At 27.0% G+C, this 17,881-nt stretch overlaps 1 protein-coding gene across 3 annotated transcripts; it reads right to left on the bottom strand.

Annotated features, from left to right (window-relative positions):
• Window positions 1-13: 13 nt before the first annotated feature.
• LOC132934011 (TBC1 domain family member 22B) lies at window positions 14-11,789 on the bottom strand. 3 transcript variants are annotated; one of them, XM_061000304.1, is made up of 11 exons: window positions 11,313-11,789; window positions 10,862-10,964; window positions 10,637-10,761; window positions 3,831-3,941; window positions 2,256-2,324; window positions 2,052-2,182; window positions 1,333-1,461; window positions 1,083-1,263; window positions 813-995; window positions 533-756; window positions 14-473 (listed from the first exon to the last, which is right to left on the bottom strand). In XM_061000304.1, the coding sequence occupies exons 1-11, from the start codon at window positions 11,323-11,325 to the stop codon at window positions 339-341; spliced, it is 1,404 nt and encodes a 467-aa protein (XP_060856287.1). In that variant the 5' UTR covers window positions 11,326-11,789; the 3' UTR covers window positions 14-338. The 3 variants fall into 3 exon arrangements, with proteins under 3 accessions (XP_060856287.1, XP_060856286.1, XP_060856288.1); XM_061000303.1 differs by lacking the exon at window positions 11,313-11,789 and adding an exon at window positions 11,039-11,294; XM_061000305.1 differs by lacking the exons at window positions 3,831-3,941; window positions 11,313-11,789 and adding an exon at window positions 11,039-11,294.
• Between the last annotated feature and the right edge of the window lie 6,092 nt (window positions 11,790-17,881).

The raw sequence follows: 17,881 nt of genomic DNA, 5'->3' as shown, positions 1-17,881 counted from the left end.
AAAATAATAGAAATAATAAAAATATATATATATTGAATTTGCACACTAATGACAATAAACATCAATCCACCCTGTATTGGGAGCACAATAACAATACAAATATAAAACAAAAATATACTAGATAACTTTGACATTAATCAATATAATATATACAGTAAACTTAATAATGTAAAATGTATAAATTTTGAATTTCAATTTATTTAAAATTAAAATAAACAATGGAAACGGCAGAATAATCAATAATAATAAATCATAATTATCTTAACTAATAAAAAATAAATACGGTTTGCGGTATATGTATTATATATAAAGGTGTATCATCAATGACAGAAAAATTATCACCTTTTTGTAGTCAAATGATTTGGAGCATCAGCAAATGTAAACTTCAATCTATAGGCTTCAGCTACTAATAAGCTGATATCAGTATCTGTCCAATTTTGTGTTTGCAAATTTTGTAACATTATCATGAGACCCTAAAAGAAATATCTTAATTAATAACGCAGAATAAAGCAATCATTTAACATTCTATTACCTGGAAATCTTTTTCTTCTAGTAATTCTTGTCGCCAATGCAACAAAAATGCAGCACATACGTAAAGCTGAAAAGTAGCGAAACAATCAGACTCTGCAAGGTATGTATCCCATAACCTTATTGAACACCTTAGTGGTAATTCTCTCGTTAGTAAATTGTTCATCCATCTAAATGAAAATTGTAAGTAGTCGATTCCGTGTTTCATTAAATGTCCGTGAAGTGTGCCTAAATAAATATTGAGTAATAAATTATCTCATTAAAACAAATAACATATCACTTACCATCAATTCTTTGAATTAGTTCTTTTAGCTGATTAACTTTATACTGAATTCCAAGCTGGGCAAAAATATAATTGTCTTGAATACCATCCAAAAACTTTGACAAACACCAAAATGAATCAGCTTCTAGCGAGTCTCGGTTCTTTTTTGATATTGAGCTAACATCAAGTGTTTCAATATTTGTACCTTAAGATATTAGTTGATAATTATTAATTGTTTTTTTGTAAATTTTAAGCTAAACATTTAATGATAATAATATTAATAAACTAGTACCTATAGGAAGATATTCCTGCAAAAAGACAACATAAAAAGGTGTAACTAAATCATTCATGCCTTGAACATAACCAGATGCAGGATGTCTGATTGCCCAGATGAATAAGATTCTTTCAAACATTTCTTGCACAGTTGTTTGTTGGAAAAGTGGAGTACTCATGCGTGGAATATCAATATGAATCTATAGATAATAAAAATACATAACCATAAACAATTAATTTAAAATGTTAAACGTTTTCTAGATACAAACCTGTCTATAGGTATCTTTGTACACTTCATCTTTATCTGTATCATAATATTGTTTGACAAGATTTGCATAATCAATACGCTTTCGATCAAGAGCTTCTTGTCTACGTTCAGTGCTAGTTGGTAAATAACCCTATGAAATAAAATAATACATCAGGGATGTGATTTGAGTGATGTAAAGATGTGCATCCTCTTTACATTTTACAATGATAATTCACAAGTAGTATCGTGATGATTTTTTTAGTTAAATTCCCCTTAGATACCAATTTCTCAAATATTGTAAGTACTATAATTACAAAATACAAAATTTAATCTATTTTATGCTAATGTATTAATAATATTAATCATCAAAATTGTATTATTCTAAACGGTTTTAAATTAAAATAAAATAAAAATAATATTTTGAAATTTTTTGTTTGCTAGTATTGTATTTTTACATTATATCAGAATCGTTAAAATCTAATCACTTGTTAAATAACTGATTTTATATAGTACACTCTGTCCAGCAAGAAAAAGTGCTTTAACCCGACAAATTTCAGTTATTTGTCGCATTTATTTATGGGATATATGTTCTACCGTGGCAGTGGTTCACGTGGGTATGGGCAGAACTGGCAAATTCTCTTGTTGAACAGAGTATAAGTGTATAAGTGTTGATCAAAATGTATTAGACAATATATTTTATATATAATATAATTAACTTCAAGACATTTTAAATTAACTTACTGCTAATAATCTCCACGTCATGGGACGTACTTCTACAGGCACACCAGACCAACTAAGTTTCTTCAAATCTTCTAAATTTAATAAGTTACTTTCAAGCAACACTTGGAATTTTGTTAATTTGTTTGTATCAACTTCAGAATTTAAAAATAATATGATACTCATTAAATAATTTAAATGCAATTTATAACTAATTTCAAGACTTACTGGAAAAATTCACTCTATTCTCTGTGTGTCGAGATTCTTTATAAGTTCGTGAACTAGATTCTCCTTGTGCTACAAAAAATAAAGATATATATTTATTATAATTTTACCTATACTATTTTAGAAAATAATATAAAATAATAAATTATGTATTTGACAACAAATTCACAGTATAAATTGTAAAATTAAAGATAATCCATAATAATCTCATATTCATCAACATGTAAAATTTACTTAAATAATTTTTCTAAAAAGACTAATTTTAGTTACCAACTAGTTTGATACGTGACTACAATTAAATTTATATTGACACACAATTTCAAAAAATTATACAAATTTCAATAAGTTTAAGAAATCACTTTAAGCCACCAAGCTAAAAAAACACAAACCTTGTTATGCTTATTACACAACAATTGTTTAGACTGTATAAATTAAATTTAAAAAGGTTATAGGTATTATAGTTTGTTTATATCTGAATGATAATCAAATAAATGATAACCACAAGTTTTTTTTTTTTTTTAAATAGTCTGCTAAATGCTTATACCTAATATATCATTATTTAATTTTATATCTAAGTTTTAGAATATGTCAAATATTATTTTAATCTATACTACAGCCTACAGGCATTCATAATTCGATGATGCCATCTGTTACATAGTAAATGAACGATAAGCTTAGTTTGATAATAAAAAATAACAAAAGTTGTATGAAATTACAGAATAAAGAGACCTTCCAGAGAAAGGCTTGTAATGAAACAATTATATTACATACATTATTTACACATATACAATTATAAAATATAGATGTTTGACACTGGTGTGTACTTCTTGAAATATAATCAATGATAAATATTTTATTTTTTAAGAAAAAACATAAAAATCAAGATTCAGCTATTAATTATAAATAATAAACTAATATTTATTAAGAAGATATTTTAAATGTTTAGAACATATAATTTTAGCTAACCTTATACTCCCCATCAGTGAAAGTAGAAACTAGACAAACTAATAGAAATGGTAATAGTTGACTCAATATTTCCTTAAAAAGGGAAACTCAACTTAAAAAAATGTTACTTCTAAATTGGAAAAATTAATATTTAACTTAAGGTGGACAATAATGATGTGTATTTGAGATGATGTTTGCTAAAATGCACAAATGAAATAAAATATATAGATCACTTTCTTGTATATTATAATTTTGATCTTATAATACTATTTTTACAAAAAATAGTAATACTATAATTAGTTCCTACAAGTGTTGGATGCGTAGTAGTTAGTATAGATATAAGGTACGATCTGTGTAAACAAATAACCATGGTACATCACATTATGTTTTACTGGCAATAAATACTTAATAATAATAATAATAGCCGTGGTCCATGATAACATACAAGCTATTAACTATTCAAAAACAAATAGTGAATCAATTCTTTGTGTTATTGATTAAAAAGAACATTACCAATTACAATGACAATTGACGCAAATACAACAAACAACACAATTTGACAGGAAATGTTAAAACATTAAGCCATATTTACAAATACAATAAAGATGAAATTCCTAAAACAATAAGACTTACGATCAGAGTTTGAGTAGTTTTTTGATTTATGAATTTCCTCAATCGAAGCCTTATGATTATTAATTACATTGACAGCAGCAGAATGGGCCACACGCTTTGAAATTTTCACGTCTGAAATTCAATGGGTTGAATACACAAAATAAAACTAATGGGTGAAGTAATAAACATTACTATTGGAAAACATAACAAGCAAGCAAAAAAATATGCATATAGTATTTATAACTAAAACTGTATGAATAGTTTAAGTATCAAGATTTACTCAATTTATAACTATTGTCTGGCAAATTTTAATGTAATTTTTGAATAACATGTAACTAATAGATTAAAAAATATATATATTATGGAAATGATTTGAAAGAAAAAGATAATCTATTAACTACAAATAAAATAGAATCATTTTGAAAAAATTGTTTGTATTGATACGTATATTAGAAAATGTATGCTAGGTTGGGGTACATGTATTCTATCCAATTTAGGACAATGTATTAGAACTATCTGCATAAAAATTAAGTATTTGTATTTTTATTGAATCTATCCATCATTAATTCAACAATGGTACCTATAATTTTCTAAAAATAAAATTAGTTCTTTTATATTATTTATAAAACCATAAGCAATTAATAAAAAAATTATATCTATTTGTAATAATTTCAATATTAAGGGCGTCGGAGCAGGTGCATTTTTTAGTACAAAAACATGTCTTACATGAGAAACTCTCACACTCTGTAGAATAGTCAGATTTTGTTCATTTTTTTTTAAAAAAAAGAACATTGGGCGAGTCGAATCAAAGGCCGATTTTCAAAATTATAATTATAGAAGCTAAATATGCATTTGAATAATGGATAATAGTTGTTATTTTTCTACCACTATTTAAAGTAAAATCAAAATTTGGCCTATGATCTAACCTGAAAATGTTCTCCTTTTGAATAAAAAAAAATTAACGAAATCTGACTATTTTGAAAGACACTATTTTGTGAAGTAATTTTCATTGATATAATACAACCTTATCAAACCCCCTCCCTAATCCTAAATAGGTAGTGGGCTGTAGATTAGTAGAAAAGTATTATAATAAATTAAGGTAGTTACTAAAATATAAAATAAAATTTTCAAATCATATAGAATTTTATAAAATTGGAAAAACCGACACCGACACTCTTAACTTTTTATTTATTTGTATAAGGCCATGTCAAGACTAAGTTTTTTTTTTCATTATTATATTTTTTTTTATACTTTGAAAAAGGTTTGTACATTATTTTTAAATTATTTCTGTTATTATTATTTTTCAATTATGTATCTATATAAAATAAATATTCCGTTTATATATTTAAAGGGGCCCGTCCTTATCCGCTTACTGTGTTTTTTTCTCGCAAAGACCAATTATCTGTTTAACTACTCTATCAGTGAGCATAGGCGCAACTAGGGTTAAAATTCTGTGGGGCTAACAAAACTATTTATCTAAAATTACCCATAGGGGGCTTATATTTAAATCAATAAGGGATATTTGTGGGGGGGCTAAATCTTAGTGGGGGGCTAAGCCCCCCAAGTCCCCTCCTAGTTGCGCCAATGTCAGTGAGGCTGACCAGTGTTCTTCTTTATAAGTAAAATATATATAAACTGAATGTAGAAATTACTTTATTTTAAGATTGATGAAATTGCAAATTATATAAAATATAAACTAATTCATCACAGGGTCCCAAAAATTTAATCATTTTACACATAAATTACATTCACATAGTATGTCAAATATTCATGATAAAAACAGTAAACTAATTAAAGAAATAAATGATTATATTTAAGCTTTAATTTTAACTTAAAAACCATAGTGAAAATAATAAAAATAATAATTAATAATCAAATAAATATTAACCAGTTAATGTACCTAAATACTGTTTTTTTTATATTATAATTATAGTTAAAATTAAAAAAAAACATTGCATTTAAGAATGTTGAAAGAGGGTAATTTTTTCTTGCATTTAGACCAATAAGCGGAAAAAAAATTCATTCAGTACCAAAAGCCCGATTTTAATTTTGAAAACATATTTGAATTCCATATTCTTTTTTCTAGGTTTCGTTAAGTGATATATTATTATTAAATGGATTTTCGATTGTTTTTTATTTAGTTACACTTAAGTAAAGGTGGATTTTAGAAAATTCTTTTAGTACTAGGTATACTAATTAAACCATACAAAAAATCAGAAATACATTTCCTACATAACCTAGAAAATAGAATAAGGAATTTAAATATGTTTTCAAAATTAAAAATGGACATTTGGTACTGGGTAAATTTTTTTTCAGCTTTTTGGGACTTTAGTTGAAACTTTTTATTGCAAAATGTAGTGACTTGTGAGTTGTGACTGCGCGTATAACTGATTTCCAGGAATTTTAGCCGTAGTTTAACTTTAACTACATTAAGTGTTTGGGATCTTACGCACACTAATGATCAGTCACACTTAACTCACAATGGATCTTGCGATAGATATAGAATATTGCCTAAATCCGAACCCTTAAAAATGGTTTGCTTTCAACAGTCTTAATGTTACAAATGATAATATATTATATTATGTTTATGATTGATTTTAAATAAGAATAGTAAATATAGGCATTACAGTTATATTAATAAACAAATAATTCGATGGTTTTTCATGGAAAACCATTTAAAGAGAGGTCAAATTACTACAGTAACAGCCCCGTATTGCCTGGCCTCCTAACGACCGGACAGATGCATGATGAGGTCATGTTCCATAACATTTGCGATGTCGACATTAAGATTTTAGAGAAATATTGTTTTTTGATAACAAACCGATAATGTTAATATGCTACTGAAAAAAGTATGTTACGTTTTTTATTTGTCAAGAGTTAGCTGTAGACATAGGCAGTATTTAAATTAAATCTGGTTAAAATACTAATATAAACATTTTTATTTTAAATTTGAAATATATTTTTACAGAATTTTAGTATTTTGAAAATATATAAAATGCAAAAATAAATAGTAATTTATAATTTATTGATAATAAAATTTATATTAATGTTTGAATTTTGTTGGGTAACAAAATTATGACGAAGACTTTAAAAACTTCTAATGCGTTTTGTAAGGTTTTTTCATTTTCACTTGAAGTAAACAGTTGTTTTACCGCTTCTTTAGTTAACCAACTTGTATAAAAATAAAAATAATTACAAGACCAATGTATATGTGCTATGGAAAAAATTGGTAGATTTGAAGATACATCTACAAAAGCAGAAAAATACAAGAACTACATAATATAATGTTTTACCAATCACCAGTTTCTAAAAAAACTCTACTGAATCTCAAAATTAATCAGAATTAATAAAGTATTTAAATAAAACAATAAAAATAATTTTTCATTCATTAAAGCTTGCATAAAATCTATCATTTATATTTAAATATAATGTATTTTTTCAAAGTCTGGTTATGCATATTATAATATAATATGTGACATACACATTATCATAATAATAATGTATAACATATTATTATTAATATTTATTATATTTTCTATTAAATATATAAATGTAGATATCGCGGACTCCTATATATTACTACAGTAAATGGACATTTCCCACCCCGATGTTTTTGGTGTAGTAGAAAATTTTTCCCCACATACATTTTTTGACGCGGACATTTTTCTACCAATTATTTTTTAAGTTTACTATTTAATAATATTATATTATTTATTATTTTATTTTATGCATATTATCTAATATTGTCTAAATTCAGAATTATTTATTTTATTTTATTTAGACAATCTTTTAGCTTGGTACCTATAATATTTATTTAAAATGATATTTTTAAGTATCATATTTATGTCGGAAGTTTTAGCTATTTTTATTAAATATTAATTATATTTTATCCAGACAAACTTTTAGCTACCTATTTTATTTATTTCAATGTTACCCACCTACATCAGCACTAGTATACTATTGTACTATTATATTTTATTTAGACTATTACAAATTCTATTTTTACTTAACTTGTTTTAAATATTATTTTTTTACTTTATTATTTTAATAGCAGTTTTTATGTTTCAGGTAGTAGTACCGTCTGTCATTACTACAAAGACTGACAAGGTATCCAACCATGGGCTTGTTCTACTCAGTTTTTTGTGTATAGAATTCTTATCTGTAAATTGTCTGTAATGCCAGTATTTGTTATATTATAATATTAAATTAATATTTTTAAATATACCATTTTTTTTTTTTAGTTCTTTGTACACATACTTTTTATAAGTTAATACTTAGTTTTTATAATAACATATATTAATTGTCATTCAGTAATTGTATTGAAAAAATTATAGTGAGTTTTAATTTATTTATTTATTTTTAGTATAGAGAAGCTAAACTTATTAAGATTCTTAACCATGTATCTTTAAGGTGAATTCAAATTTATTTTTTATAGTACAACTTTATTAGTTATTACTTATTACATATTAGATAAGAAATAAATAATACGTTTACTATATTTTGAGTAAGTTTTAAGTTATTTTTTAAATATAAAAATGTATACATATTATTATATTTGTGTGTCCATCATTGTTAAACGATTATAACATAGGCACCTATTATCATATAATTCATCATGGGAATAAATAACATCAATTTTAAAAGTACAATAATTATATAATTATACATAATATAAATTAACAGACATTAACTTACTAAAACATACAATTCTAACCATGCACAAATACTCTTATATTAGACTACTTTATATGAATAGGTTTAGTCTATAGATACTTAATAGATGGTAGCCATTATTAAACAAATAGTTTGTTAAGCAATTTATGAACTAAAAAATAAAAGGTTAAGAAAATGTGCGCTAAGAATTACTTATTAAAAACTGTATTGTTTACTAACATAAAATAAAATTAGTGTATTAATATTACTTTTTTTTAAAAAAGATTGATCCTAGTAAAAATGTAATTGTAGTATAGTGGGAACATTTGTGGCAAATTTTTTTTTTTATGTTTCAGGAACCTCTCAATGACAACAACCAGTACGGGCTTGTCCACAAGACCACAACTACTTAATAGTATACTTATTAATCATAAATTCATAAACGTAAAATAATATTTGATTGGAAGTTATACTTTACAAATAATTTAGTATAGAAAATTATTAAAACGATAAGAAGACAGTATACCTGCATGTGTTGTCTCTGATGTCTGTCTTACTAATGCAAAACATGGCAAATTAACAGAAGAATTCATTTTCCTCTGTTATTTTTAATATAAGAGTAAATTGGCCACTTATGAAATTTAAAGGTGAGAATATTATCTAGACTTCATAAGTTGTATTTTGTTTTATTTTAATTTTGAAGCAAGTTATGAGCATTTTAAAATTGTTCATTTTCCATGTTATGCGTTAGTAAAATGGATAAAATGCACGCGGGTATAACTTCCTTTTGAGTTTATACAGAATATATTATTGACTTACATAATATATATCATATTATAAATACTAAACATTTTATTTTAGGTATAGTTTTTTTAAATTATCTAAATATATAACAATTTTCAATCTAAACTAATTTTTTGAACTCCTCAGTGCTGTTATATTTTAAATTATAACACTAGTTGCCTTGAGTTAAAACTAATGAAGATAGATAAATTTTCAAAACCTAATATTTTTCTACAGTACCATATATACTTTTTTTGTTCAATTATCATAGTTCAAACACTATATTTAATTATATCATTATAGAAAAATACATTACTAGGGATCAGAAAAAAACAATTGTTTTTCATGCACAATGTACATAATACAATACAGTAAATCAGCTATGAATTATAATTTTAAAAATCAATAGAAGAGCAGGTAAATATCAACTAGTCGGTTAAGAAAAAAATTATTTATTAATAAATAAACATGAAAAGTATGAATAGAGTAAAAACCATGTTAAATACTATTTTTTAATGTTCATAATTTATTTATGTGGACCACAATCAACAAAATACCTAATAAATAATCATTATTTAGGTTCAAATACAAAATTAAATTGTAAAAAATGTATTATTTGTTATAGTTAATAACCAAATGTCTATTACTAAATTACATTTTTGTATGTACTATAAAAATTATAAAATCTAACAAAAAAACAACTAGTGTTCAAAATATTAAATAGATTTATGAAACACAGATAAATAAATTGGAAAGATTTTCATAATTATGTAGGTACCAAAAATAAAGAAAGTATATAAGGAAGATTTAAGTTTAAATTAAGTCATAGTTTTATAATTTTATTTTTATTCCATAATATTTATTTTATGTTTTTATGCTAAACATTTTACCTGAAATGTATTAATAATTATAATATTCCTTAATAAATCAAAAAAATAAAGTATATAGATTTTTTTGCAAGGTGAGCATAAAAAAAAATACTAAAAAACTTGTTTGTGATCCCATACTCACATAACCTCACATAACATACACAAAACAAACTAACTACAGGTTACTCAAAATACAAAGTTATGTCTGAATTTTATTATAATCATTTATCATATTTTATAGTTAATAATTTAAGAACAATAATAGGATAAAAAGATAATTAGGAACTGTTTATTACTATCTTTAAGTCAGGAACAACAACTGAACTCAATTCCATTTTTGAAGAAACTTCCCATGCATTGTACTTTAGTGTCTAGGTATAAAAATGTTTTCTATTTGTACTATTTTCAAAATTAATTAATTTATTATGTATAGGCAAAAGTATATATTATTAAGATTTCTATGAGTCTAAGACAGTCTTGAAAACTGTACAATATTACAGTTTTAAATCATAGATTCTTTACCTGATATACGTAGTATTTCATCCTCGGCTTCAATTTCCCATGCATCACTGACACTTTCTTGGAAATCATCAAACGAAGTCGAAGCTGAAGAAGATACAGATTTGCTTTCTTTCTTAGGACTTGCTCTGTAATTCAAATTATGCCTATTTATAAATGTTTTGTTACAAACAATTTTTTTTGGATAATATCATATTAAAAATAGGTAAGTTGAATAAAACACATTACCTGCCAGGGAGATTTCTAATATTTTTTTTCCAAAACGAATTCTTAAGGTTCATGTCATTGTCGTTGACATATTTTTGTACGTGATCGCCCATTTTGCTAATATCTAAAACACATCAACATAAAAATGTTAAGAACAGTCTTTGGAGTACATCGAAAAAAAGTCTCATATATAGATACGTGTAGGTAATGAATAATGAACATTGTGCATTTGTGTGTTACAACCACATTCCAAACGGACTGCACCGGGTGTACCTACGGCAGTAGCCGCTTGCAGGTACAGTAGGTACCGCGGTGCACAGCCTCTGGGGCTTGGTAGTTGTCAATCGAGAGCCAGTGGTCTTTTGCTGCTTACTACACAACGTTGCTTAAGATCGGTACACAGAAGATATAAAGTCTAGATTTCTTTCACCTATTCCGTTGTTGGAACGTACTGGGTCGCGCAGACACTCACCTAAATCTAACATTGCTCGATTCACGGGCACCAAGACGGACGGACGCGACAAGCACGGCTATGAAACTCTGGTCGTGGTGAGCTCATGTTGCAGTCGTTCTCAAACGCAGCGACGGCATTCGATTGCAATGTGGGCAGCGCAAGAATACGCGATATTTCACGCGGACGGCGTAAAGGCCGAGCGTATAACGGCGTGCGATCGTGCCGTTTACGCGAAAGGCGAATAAAACGTACACGGACAGGAACAACGTTCACGTTATCGTTGGCAGCGGGGTTAGTGCGACTTGTGGGTACTGGGTTGTGACTTGCGAGCGAGTAACGGTACACTGGCCGTGGGCACGTATCGTCGTCGTAGTCGCCCCGTCGCCGAGAGTGATACGCCGCCGTGACGTCACTATCTCGACGGAACGCCGCGCCGCACACGCTATCATCCGACACGAAAATATAATATTATAATGTAGTCGGAGCGATGGGAAGGTCGCATCGTCGCATCATTCGAGCGACTTGGCCCGCCGGCTACCGCGGTACGGCTCGACCTCAGATCATATTATCATAATATACTAGTATTAATAATATACATACTTGTATAATATGATCTAAGGGGTCGACGGCCTCAACTCATACGTCACGTCACTTTTCCGCGCCGACCGCCTAACTCTCGGCATAAGTACCAGCCGAGACCTTTTTTATTCGCTTTTTCGAAGCGCCAGTTAAAAATTCGTCATTGCGTAATGGTTGTGATTATCGGCGCGAAATTCATATTTTATTCTTTAAAAATAATAAACTTGTGGACGGACGATGGAGATTTTCTACTTGTTGCTACTTGCTACTTGCTATTGTACACTAATCGAGACGTTAAATTGTTTTTGTGCTTGCTTACATTTTTACAATATTACATTTACCATTTACAACACTCGATTTCTCATGGGGCGATTGTCTTATTTTGTAGTAATTTATTCAAAACCAATAACTGTAGATACTTGAAATTTACACCAAATGTTAATTTTATCGTTTTCTATATTTGAACACATTTTCAAACTGGACATTTTAAATTTTAAATGTTTTTGCAAGATTTTTTACAAGCATAAAAAGTTAAAATTTCGACAAAATTGATTTGTAGATAAAAATTTATAAAATGTTCAATTTGTATACACACATAGAAATCAGTTGTTAATTTAACTTTTACAAAAATTGTTGAACAACTAAATTTCAAGTTGTATGTTTAGGATAGTTAAAGTAACACTACTGTGTAACTGAATTAAAATTTTAGTTCAACAATACATATTGTTAAAATAGTAAAAAAATGATATTGGTTCATTAATTTATATGTAGTTAAAACAACATTTATTTGTAGTCAAATTGAAGAAAATAAGTTTTACATACTACATTTATTTAAAACAACACCAGTTGTATTTTCGACTTGGTGTTAAAATCATTTACAAATATTCGTGTGTTAAATCATGGTTGAACACCAATAGGTCGTCATATTGTTGGATAAAGATACAATGACATCACTTAAACACAACGAATCTTAATTTAACCTCAGTAACTTTTAATTTCATCAAACTATATTACTCATTTATATTTGGCTGTTGTTTATCGTCAGACTTATCGTTCATACTTTTATGGCTAAGGATTGAAAATTTAAAACAAGGCTCCACGTAAATAGGTTATATATAAATTACTTTATTCACAATAATATCATCAAATATACTTGGTAATATCATAGGTTGACTGAACGTTTTCACTCAAAATCGTTTTTCTTATACAATGATATTATATAATTGAATTCAAATTTAACACCATCCATTACAGTGACCCACTTGTAACCTACTGTACAGAAGAGCGACATCCACTTAACAACCTTTTTAATCCTTAGCTACAAAATTGAACATTTTATAAATTTTTAACTACAAAATAATTATTACATTTTAAATTTGATAAATTTGAACTTTAAATGCTTATAAAAAAAAATTGTGCCTATATATTTTCAATATTTTTCAACTGCTATTATAACAATATATCAGGAGCCTTGCATTAAATTTTCACGCTTTTCTACCAACAAATAAAATTTTAATGATATTTATAGAAAAAAAAACTAAAAAAATTGAAAAGAGACATGTCTGTAAACAGCTCAAAAAGTTTCAAATTATTTTCAAAATTTTATCGTGTATAGAAAATGTTAATATAAACATTCAGTGAAATTTTCAAGTATCTACAGTCATACGTTTTTTAATTACAACAAAATAAGAAAATCGTTACACGAGAAATCGAGAAATTTCAAACGCTCATAAAAATTTAATTTGACTTTCTTGTAGACATTTTTCTTTTGTTAAAGGTAGACAAACTTATGGATAATCTTATATTACTTTTTCAAAACTTAGATTTAAAAAGAAAAATTTTTATGAATTCTCAACTCAAAATAATTTGCTAATTTTCATGATTTTTCAGTATTTTGTCAAAATTTGAACTTTAAATGCTTATAAATAAAAACTGTGACTAAGGATTTTTATTTTTTTTCATCTGCCTTTGAAACAATAACCTAGGAGCCTTCTATTAAATTTTCAAGCTTTTTTACTCAACAGATAAAATTGTATTGATATTTATAGAAAAAAAAACTAAAAAAAGGTGGATAAGTGGATGTTGCTCTGCTGTACAGTAGGTTACAAGTGGGTCACTGTAATGGATGGTGTTAAATTTGAATTCAATGATATAATATCATTGTATAAGAAAAACGATTCTGAGCGAAAACGGTCAGTCAGCCTATGTTAGGAACCTATGAAATAAGTATATTTGATGATATTATTGTGAATAAAGTAATTTATATATAACCTATTTACGTGGAGGCTTTGTTTAAATTTTCAATCCTTAGCCATAAAAGTTAAGCATTTTATACATTTTTAACTACAAAATAAATAATAAATTATAAATTTGATAAATGTTGTCAAAATTTGAACTTTAAATGCTTATAAAAAAAAATTGTGCATATGTATTTTTAATATTTTTCAACTGCTATTAAAATGATATATCAGGAGCCTTATATTAAGTTTTCACGCTTTTTTACTCAACAAAAAAATTTTTATTGATATTTATAGAAAAAAAAAACTAAAAAAATTGAAAACTGACAATGGCCGTAAACAGCTCAAAAAGAGTCAAAATATTTTGTAAATTTTATGGTGAATAGAAAATGCTAATATAAACATTGAGTGAAATTTTCAAGTATCTACAGTCATTCGTTTTTTAATTACAATAAAATAAGAAAATTGTTACATGAGAAATCGAGTGAATATCAAATGTTGTAAAAATATAAATTTCAGACACTCATAAAAATTTAATTAAAGTTTCTTGTAGACATTTTTTTTTTTTTGATAAAGGTAGACAAACTTATGAGTAATCTTGTATTACATTTTCAAATCTTAGATTTAAAAAGAAAAATTTTTATGAATTCTCAACTCAAAATAATTTTCTAATTTTCGTGATTTTTCCGTATTTTGTCAAAATTTGAACTTTAAATGCTTATAAATAAAAACTGTGACTAAGGATTTTTAATTATTTTCATTTGCCTTTGAAACAATAACCTAGGAGCCTTCTATTAAATTTTCAAGCTTTTTTACTCAACAGATAAAATTTTATTGATATTTATAGAAAAAAAAACTAAAAAAATTGAAAACTGACAATGTCCGTGAGCAGTCAAAATATTTTCAAAATGTTATGGTGTATAGAAAATCCTAATATAAACATTCAGTCAAAATGTCCCTACGGTCTTTTGTTTTAGAGTTACACCAAAAACCAAAATCGCTCCGCTCAGAATCTAAAAAATATTTAAATTTAATGAAAATTGCCCAAGTTAGAACTAATTATTATTTTTAATTTTAGCCGAAAAATCAGCGTGATTGTAATAAGGCGAATCGTATTTTGCTAATGCCGTATGCACTATGCTTAGGTAACATAACTATTATTCTTAGAAATTTAAAATAATAAGTAGCTCTAACTTGGGAAATTTCATTACATTTTAATTTTTTTTTAAACTGTTTTAAAAATATGATCAACAAAATTACTATCTTGGAAATTTAAAAAACTTATTTTCCCCAAAAATTTTTTGATAATTTTTAAATTTTTGAAAAAAAATCGAATATTATGCTATTCAATAAAAATGTCCATACTTATGACTGCAAAAAAAACTGCATTTAAATATATTGATTTTCCACGGAGATACTAAGGGTGATACGGGACTTCTGGGGCGACCGTGAAGATGGCCCTTCAACTAAGTTCAAACTTTTTGAAAATTATGCTCAGAGTTAGCAAGTAATTTGCAAGAATTTGCAAGACTATTTTTAGAATTTGCAAGTTAAAATTATGGAAGTTATCGGAAATAATGATACCGTAGGGCCAACTTCACGCAGCCCTTCAAAGTCAACACAGAAACTCCAAACCCGTATTAAACCATTTCCTACAGTTAGCAAGAGTTTGCAAGTCCATTCTCAGAGTTTGCAAGTACTTAGTTAGTTTGGGGCATACTTAAGTATATGTACTAGCTGTACAATAGCGATACGTACCGGAAAAGTATCGGACTCATACTTCGATACAAGCTAGACGGTAACTATTCCGCATCGATACGTATCAAATTTTTCTTCTTGAAAATCTGAATTTTATATTTTTTTAACAGCAAAATAGTTTGAAAATTTTCGAGATTTTGATAAATACTCTCAAAATCCAAACTTTAAATATTTATAAAAAAAATCGTGCTATGGATCTTTAATACATTTCAACTGCTATTATAACTACTTATGAGGAACCTTGTATTACGTTCTAAAGCTTTTTGACTCAATGAATATAATAGTATTGACATCTGTAAAATTTAAAACTAAAAAAATTTTAATTTTAAAATGTCTATAAATAATTTAAAACTAATCTCAATATTTTGAAAATTATATTATGTATAGAAAATTATAAAATAAACATTTGATGAAAATTTCAAGTACCAACGTTTATTATTTTTTGAATAACGATAAAGTAAGAAAATCGTTGTATGAGAATTTGTTTATTTACGTGTGAATATCCAACAATCGACTATACTAAAAAAAATAAATTATAAAACTAAAAATTTTCTTATGCCTATATATATATAGCTCAAAAATAGTAGCAATATTTCAAATATATTATATTATAATATATAAATGGCTAATATAAACATTCAGTGAAAATTGCATCTATATTCGGTTATTTTCTTTAGAGTTATACTAAAAATCAAAAAATCAATTTTTTTCATAAACTGGTTTAGCGTATAAAATCTCAGTTTTTCCTTAATTTTTTGTTTGTTTTCTTGACGCTTTTGAAAAATATTGGGATTTTTTTACTTTTTACCCCCAAAAGTAGGTATCAACTTGATTGAGTACGCCCATGCTACCTAATAATAATAATAATAACTCCACAATATGCGAGTACTAGGTGTCTAGGTACAGCGCGACCGACCGACTGACTCCGACTGATCGACTGACTCGTCGCAATAGAGCAGTAGTCGAAAACCTTTTTGATGCCAAAATATAAATTAAAATTTTTTCACGGCCACAAAAATGTATAGGAAATTATATAAAATTCAGTTTATTTAAGTTTATAACTGTTGGGTTTATTAATTTAACAAGGTAACTACCAAAAAACAACGTTAGGCTTTCGGAGTTGCCAGTCCATACTATCTTAGTTTGTGATTTTTATACAAATTATAAATTTTATTCGCGGGCCACGTAAAATTACTACGAGGGCCATAATATACCATATACCACATTATACCGACCCCTGCACTAGAGTACTGGACGGTTCCGAATGGCTATCGTGGTTTCCAATAGATAGCGTTAGCTGACCGTCGGTGTATCAACAGCCGTCGATCGCAAAGCGTCGGCTTCCGAACGGAACATCCGCCACATTGCCACTTGCCACAGCCCCACAGCCACTCCCCGTTTTCCTAACGTTACATAAGTTGATAAGTATACGTCTTTCCTATCCGTAAAGTCACTAACTTCCATCAGAATTCAGAGTTACCAAACGGGCATCCCTTTTGTCCTTAAACTAATTGTCGTCACCAAAATGCAGAACTGGTATATTGTTGCTTACTTGCTTCAGTACCCTGGCGACGCCTTTTACAATCGCCTCATTAGTGGTTACAATTTAACCACGATTACCTAATATTCATATGATGAAGAAAATCACTGATTAATTCTGTTGCGCCAATTAGAGGGTTCTCCAGAGGATCTCATTTGAATTCTGATAATCTGATGCCACTCTAAAATATTAATGCCACTTATATTTATATAATATACTTAAATAAATTTATTTACGATATTAATTTTAAGTAGGTACCTACCAGAGTCCAAAATAGATCAATATAACAATATTACACTCTACACAACCTATTGTTTTGGTGTTTGCTTGAATAAGTAATTTGTTAATAATATATGTTATGTACTTATATCAGTTTCTACATATCAGAATAAAAAAAAACTGAAAAACTATTAATTGGATCACACAACTTAGAAATTTGTTTATTTGTTAGTAGGCATTTTAAATTAATGGAT

The sequence above is a fragment of the Metopolophium dirhodum genome, chromosome 1 (genome assembly GCF_019925205.1).
Source record: "Metopolophium dirhodum isolate CAU chromosome 1, ASM1992520v1, whole genome shotgun sequence".
NCBI classification, from domain to species: domain Eukaryota; kingdom Metazoa; phylum Arthropoda; class Insecta; order Hemiptera; family Aphididae; genus Metopolophium; species Metopolophium dirhodum.
Note: the sequence above shows the minus strand (reverse complement) of the source record. Positions and strands in the feature narration are given on the sequence as shown.